The 6352-nt window shown below is 48.1% G+C and overlaps 1 protein-coding gene across 1 annotated transcript in view; it reads left to right on the top strand.

The window, feature by feature from the left end:
• Positions 1-6352, top strand: part of LOC105541477 (chromosome unknown open reading frame, human C16orf58) — a 19731-nt gene that overhangs the window by 4731 nt on the left and 8648 nt on the right. The window contains exons 3-5 of the mRNA XM_011982533.1: positions 3306-3351; positions 4493-4525; positions 4611-4716. Of these exons, the coding sequence (XP_011837923.1) occupies positions 3306-3351; positions 4493-4525; positions 4611-4716 (185 nt within the window). The remainder of the gene's footprint in view (positions 1-3305; positions 3352-4492; positions 4526-4610; positions 4717-6352) is intronic.

Here is a 6352-nt window from a genome sequence, read left to right as displayed (position 1 = left end):
CAGCTGCTCAGGAGGCTGAGGTGGGAGAATCGCTTGAACCTGGGAGGCGGAGGTTGTGGTGAGCTGAGATCGTGTCATTGCACTCCAGCCTGGGCAACAAGAGCGAAACTCCATCTAAAAAATAAATAAATAAATAAGGCTTGTTATCGGTAGTAAAAGAAGTTCTCAGGATTTTACAAGCTCATTTTCATCAGACATGGGAAATTTCTGTGCAGAGCTTCATATGAGAAAATTACTTGGAATTTTTTGATGTAATCATTTTCAGTTACATGTCTCTCAGTGGAACATGATGCTAAATTGTCATGAGTAGCAGTAGTAATAAAACTTGTTACTAATATTTTGGCAACCTACCTTAAGCCACACATTTTGTACCATTATATGTATCTCTGCAGCAGCCATATTAGTTAGCTACCATTATTCATTTTTTAGATGGAAAAACAGACAAATTTTTTTGTGTGGTTATGTAACTTATCCAGGGTCACTCAGGGCCATGATTTTGACCCAGGCAGACTTATTCCTGTGTTCCACTCTTAACTACCACACTCTTTTTGCCAGCTAAGATTTTCAAGTGGAGCGAAGTACAATTGTGGTCATTCCTTACTAGGACTCAGATGTTTCTAGATCTTACAACTTGGCTAATTGTAAATAAGGAGGGAAAAAAAGCAAGTGGGAGTTAAGTTTTCTATTCTAGTGGACAGTATTGACTCAGATGATAGGGAGTATATATATCATTTGTCCTGTAAATGCCTCTGATGATCTATGGAAAGGTAGCATAGGCTCCCTTTCTGTCAGGTGACCCAAGGAGGACATACACCTGAGTGGATACGAGTGTGTAGCCAAAGGGAAGAAAAATAGAGTCTGGGTTGGGCATAGTGGTTCATGTCTATAATCCAAACACTTTGGGAGGCCGAGGCAGGCAGATCACCTGAGGTCAGGAGTTTGAGACTGGCCTGGCCAACATGGTAAAACCTCGTCTCTACTAAAAATACAAAAATTAGCCAGGTGTGGTAGCGCATGCCTGTAATCCCAGCTACACAGGAGGCAGAGGGAGGAGAAGATCTTGAACCCAGGAGATGGAGGTTGCAGTGAGCCAAGATCACACTACTGCACTCCAGCCTGGGCGACAGAGCGAGACTCCATCTCAAAAAAAAGAAAAATAGAGTCTGCCCCACTGGACTCCTTCTCAACAGGTAAAAGTAATCCTGCCATGTTCACAGTCACTAAATTGATCCAGCACCAGGATCTTGAATGGCACAATGATGATTTTGCCAAGAATATAATGTACTTGAAGGGAAGAGGTTAAAGTGAGTGATAGGAGGCCTGTAAAACCACCTTGTTGCGTATTACTTCCAGGGTCAGACAGGACAGAAATGGAGAAACAAAGCAGGCCAGATGGCAGTAGCTTGGACCCATGCTCTCGTTCAGTGAGGTAGCCCCAGCTGATGGTGGCCGTGAGAGAGGACAGCCCCAGTGTGGCCATGTCTTCAGGTTCTTCCAGAGAAGCTGGAAATCCATATTTTCTTGTAAAAATGCCCCAATTTTATTCATCAATCTAATGGGAGTCTCAGTGAAAGGGAATGATCCCTCCCAAGGTCTCAGGATCATTGTGAAGATGAAAAGGCACAGGTATTTCAGGTGTGCACCGGAGCGCTTACTGATTTCCCTCAAGTCCAGGGTGGGCAAGCATGACTCAGTGCCCAAGAAGGCTCTGGAAAGGGGAGAATGCATCTGCTCTCAGTGGAGAATGGGAGGGCTGGCCCAGGTCATCGCATTTATGTTTTGTGGAAGCTCCCAGCCCTCGTTCCCATAACGTAGTGTCCTTTCTCCTACATCCCCACCTCAGGGTCAGTGCCCTCAAGCTCAGACAAGTCCAAATCCTCTCCCCATGGTATCTGTCCTCTCCCATGTCCACTGTATGAGTCTCTCCCAGGTGTCTCATTCTAAAATATTCCTGCCAGGCTTAATGGATGCTACTCTCTGTATAATGGATGGTCCAAATTGACAAATTTTTTCTGTAAAGGGCCAGATCTTAAGGCTTTGCAGACTTTATAATCTTAGTTGCAGTAACTCAGTTCTGCCATTGTCTTGCAAAACCGGCCATAGACAATCTGTAAACAAATGGGCATGGCTGCATTCCAGTAATACTTTATTTCCAAAACCAGGGAGTAGTAACAGTTTACTGATCCCTGGTCTAAATCAGTGTTTTCTATACTGATTGCTGTCTGCTCTTTGGCTGGATTTTGATCGTGGAATCATCTCGGTCACTGTGGTCATGAAGTACTTGGCAGAGAGAGTTAGGTAGCCAGAAAGCATTGGTTGTGCAAACGAAGGTCCCACTGATTCCAGAGACTTCTCTTACTCTGCCCAGCCTAAGGAGGCCTGTTCCTCTGCCGTGCAACCCCAGCTGCAGTTCAAATCTTTTTTTTTTTTTTTTCCTGAGACTGGGTCTTGCTTTGTCACCCAGGCTGGAGTGCAGTGACATGATCATAGCTCACTGCAGCATTGATATCCTGAGTTCAAGCCATCCTTCCACCTCGGCCTCCCAAGTAGCTGGGTCTACAGGCATGCCACCATGCCTAGCTAATTTCTTTCCCACTTTTTGTAGAGATGGGGTCTTGCTGTGTTGCCCAGGCTGGTCTTGAATTCCTGGCCTCAAGCGATCCCTGGGCCCAAACCCCCTGTAATCCCAAAGTGCTGGGATTATAGGCCTGAGCCACCATACCCAGCCCAAATCCTTTTATTTATTTATCCCATAATAACCATCTGTGAGCCACCTGCCCAGCCTAACAGCTAGAATAGGTTAGCAATAACCTTTGAATTTCCGCTTAAGATTTCCTGCTTTTTTGAATAGTTTTACCAAATAGGTAAATATTCCTAAGTGCTATGTTGTTTAGTTTTAAGTTTAGAGCTTTACGAGCTGTGCTGTATGTGGTCTTCATGAGTTATTTTCATGCAAGAGTTTAATAGTAGTGTTCATCTATGAATGAATGCCTCTGGGTGAATATACTAGAATGTGTGTATTCTGTCAGTCAACATTTGCATTATTCCCAGGTTTTTTGCTGTTGTGAACAGTTCTGCAAAGAACGTTTCTTGTCCGTGTCTCCTAGGGGACATATTGAGGAACTGCTATGTGTAGGCACTTCTGACCCCGTCATGCAGCTATGACTGTCCGCAACTTCTAGTACCAGATTGAGTTCCCAAGGGCAGTGACTCAGGGTGAATTGGCCAATTCAGTGCCAGGGTCTGCCAGGCCCCACAGCTCCCACACCTCTTCCTTGCTCCTTACCCGTGCCTTCTCTCCCCAGATTCAACCGGCATGCTGGGCCGCATCGTCTTTGCCTGGTGGAAAGGGTGAGTTTGTCTTCCCGGCCAGCAACTCTGGCAACTCTTCCTAGTGGGGGTAGTAATGATAGTAATAGTATTGCCATTAATTTTGATTGTAAGGGTTCCATGAGATGGTCTATGCAAAGTGCTTAATGCCCGTGGCATCGTACATAATAGGGCTCAGTAAACACTAGCCACCATTAACAGCTGTAACGGTGCCCCCTGAGCCTCTGTATGTTGTCTCTTAATCCTTACAGCAACTCTGTAGGATGGGGTTGGATATGTACATTTCATAAATGTGGATGAGGGAAGTTACTTGCCCAGACCATACAGCTTATAACTAGCGAGATGGGATTTGAACCTGAAGCCTGTGCTTTCCATGGTATTGGGCAGTTCACTGGGCAGAACCCTCAACCAGGCCGTGTGTTCAGGATCTCCTTATGTGTGTCTGATACCCCTCCCAAGAATGTTCCCATTCCCTCCAGGAGATCTCACACTGAGACTTGGGCCTAATGCTGCAAATCCTGAGCTGAGCTGGGGCTGCAGTATCCTCCTGACCCTAGAGAAGTTGTTTCCAAGTGTTTGTGCACAGGGCAGGGAGTCACTGTCTGACAAAAAGGGCAGGTGAGGTAGTCATCCACGGTGTTATGTAACAGAAGTACCCTAGGCCTGGATGTCGGAGCCCGGCTCTCTTAGCCTTTTCCCCCACTGTTCATGTGATCCAGGGAAATCATATCCCCTATCAGGGCTAGCTGTCTGTAACATGCAGGGTTATACACTCAATGTGATGTTTACTAGTCCAAAATACACTCGCTGGGTACCCTCACTCTAAAGCAAGAAGAACGGGGAGAGGCAGAGGAACCCAGGAAGAGCCTCCCTCTAAGGACGGACAGAGGTTGGGGAGCAGCCACAAGACAGTCAGGGTTTTCCTTGGTAAATCATGAGTTCATAAGCGGGAGACACTGGGCAGTCAGTCAGTCACTGAAGATCCTCCCAGCTAATGGTGGCATTTTAGGTAGCAGTGACCGGGTGTGGGGACAGATGTCTGTCTGGGGGTGTGGATTTTCCTGAGCTCTTCAGACTTTACTGTGGTCCAGGACTCCCCCCACTGCCCATACGATGTGTTTCTCCTTAAATCCACATTACAACAACCTCTCCTCCCCAACAGGAGCAAACTGGACTGCAACGCCAAGCAGTGGAGGTGAGGAGGAGCGGGGATAAGGGAGGAGAGTCTTCCATTAGGAAAGTCTCCTACCTCTGACCTCTAACCTCTGATCCCTCCCCAGGCTTTTTGCGGACATCCTCAATGATGTAGCCATGTTCCTTGAGATTATGGCTCCTGTATACCCAATCTGTTTCACTATGACCGTCTCCACCAGCAACCTGGCCAAGGTAGCCACCTGTGGGGCACCCATCTGCCCAAGACACCTGCCTTGGTAGTGTGTGAGTTTACCTGGGCTCTGTGTTCAAGCCACTCCGAGAAGAGCAAGAAAGTTCAGATGGTTCTACTCAAACCCAGCCATCCTTTCTGACCCTCCTCCAGCCAGACAGCGTCTAGCGCCCCAGAAAGTGTAAGGCAATGTCTAGAGCCACAGGACTGGGGAGGGAGCTCCGAGCTGAGAAGTGGAAGGGGGTTGTCCAACGTCAACATTTGGGACCAGCTTCCTTGACTTCCGTTTGGTTCTTTCAGTGCAGTATTTATGGAGTGCCTGCTGCATGCTTGGCACAGAATGTGGCCCCCTGGCTTTGGAAAGAAACCACACATAATTGCTTCAGTGTTTGTGGAATTATAGGTACAGGTATTCCAAATGAGAGATGCAGGGGCCTGCAAGAGAGTGAGGCGGGGATTCCAGCCTGGTCAGGGAGTGTAGGAAGAGCTCCCCCGAGCCTGGGTCCTGAAGATGGAGTTTAAGGTGCAGGGCGGGTGTTCTGGGCAAAAGAAACAGCACAGCTTAAGGTCCGGAGGCAAGATGGAGATGGAGCACAGACCACACCGTGAGCTGGGAGACATGTGGGGTGCAGGTACACTCTTCCTCCACGCCAGGCTGTTGCCCGCATAACCTTTACAGGTTGGTCTCATCCAAATGAGGACACTGAGGCCTGGCGTGGTTCAGCAAAGAGCATATCGTGTCAGAGTTAAGTACCTGGCCCAGAGGAGAAACTCAAAAAAATGGAAGACCCATTCCAAGGCCCGTCTATCAACTTAAAATCACATTAGGGCCATGTTTCTCCATAAGCACTGGCATTTGGGTTACAACGGTTCCTTATGGTGGAGGACATTTAGCTTCCCTGGTGCAGGCCTAAATGCTATGAGCACCCCTAAACACAGGGTAGGAAAACCCAGAGAAAAGCATGGCTATAGCTGTGGACCGAGGGTTGTGCCCTCTGGCTTTTGCTTCAAACTCTGCCTTTGGGGCCTCAGTCTCTTCATCTGTCCAACAAGGGAATGGAACAGGGCCATGAGCTTCCCTCTGAAGACCCCTCCCTAGAGTTCCCCTCTCCACAACCTCCATGTCCAGCTGCACCAAGAGAAGCCAGTTTGGCTGTCATCCATGCTACCGCCACCACCACTGCCACCTCCTCCTCCTCTTTCCCCTTCCCCTTACCTGTCACCTTCAGCTGAACCTTCAATTCTATTATTTTTCCCTCCTCAAAATCTCCAATCCATTCTCTCCTCCGTCTCCCTGTCACCACCTCTCACTGCTGAGAGAGCACTGTTGCTTCCCGGGTAGCCTCCCTGCTGCTCCCCTCTCAGAGCAGCCTAGTGATCCTTTCAAAGAGAAAAGTGATCAAGTCACTCTGCTGCCCCATTGCTCTTAGGGAAAGACCTTCACCAGGCTTGCCAGGCTCTGCGTGGTCAGGTCCCTGTCAGCCACTCTGCCCTCACTTTGTCCCTCGTTCCTCTGGCCTTGGAACAGACTGTTTCCTCTGTCTGCATAGTAACTTGTTTATTTATTATCTATTGATCTATACGCTCCATGAGGGCAGGGCCTGGGTCTGACTTGTATCACAGCACCTAAGTCTATGT

This window comes from Mandrillus leucophaeus, unplaced genomic scaffold (assembly GCF_000951045.1).
Source record: "Mandrillus leucophaeus isolate KB7577 unplaced genomic scaffold, Mleu.le_1.0 Scaffold24, whole genome shotgun sequence".
In the NCBI taxonomy this organism is placed as follows: Eukaryota; Metazoa; Chordata; class Mammalia; order Primates; family Cercopithecidae; genus Mandrillus; species Mandrillus leucophaeus.
Note: the sequence above shows the minus strand (reverse complement) of the source record. Positions and strands in the feature narration are given on the sequence as shown.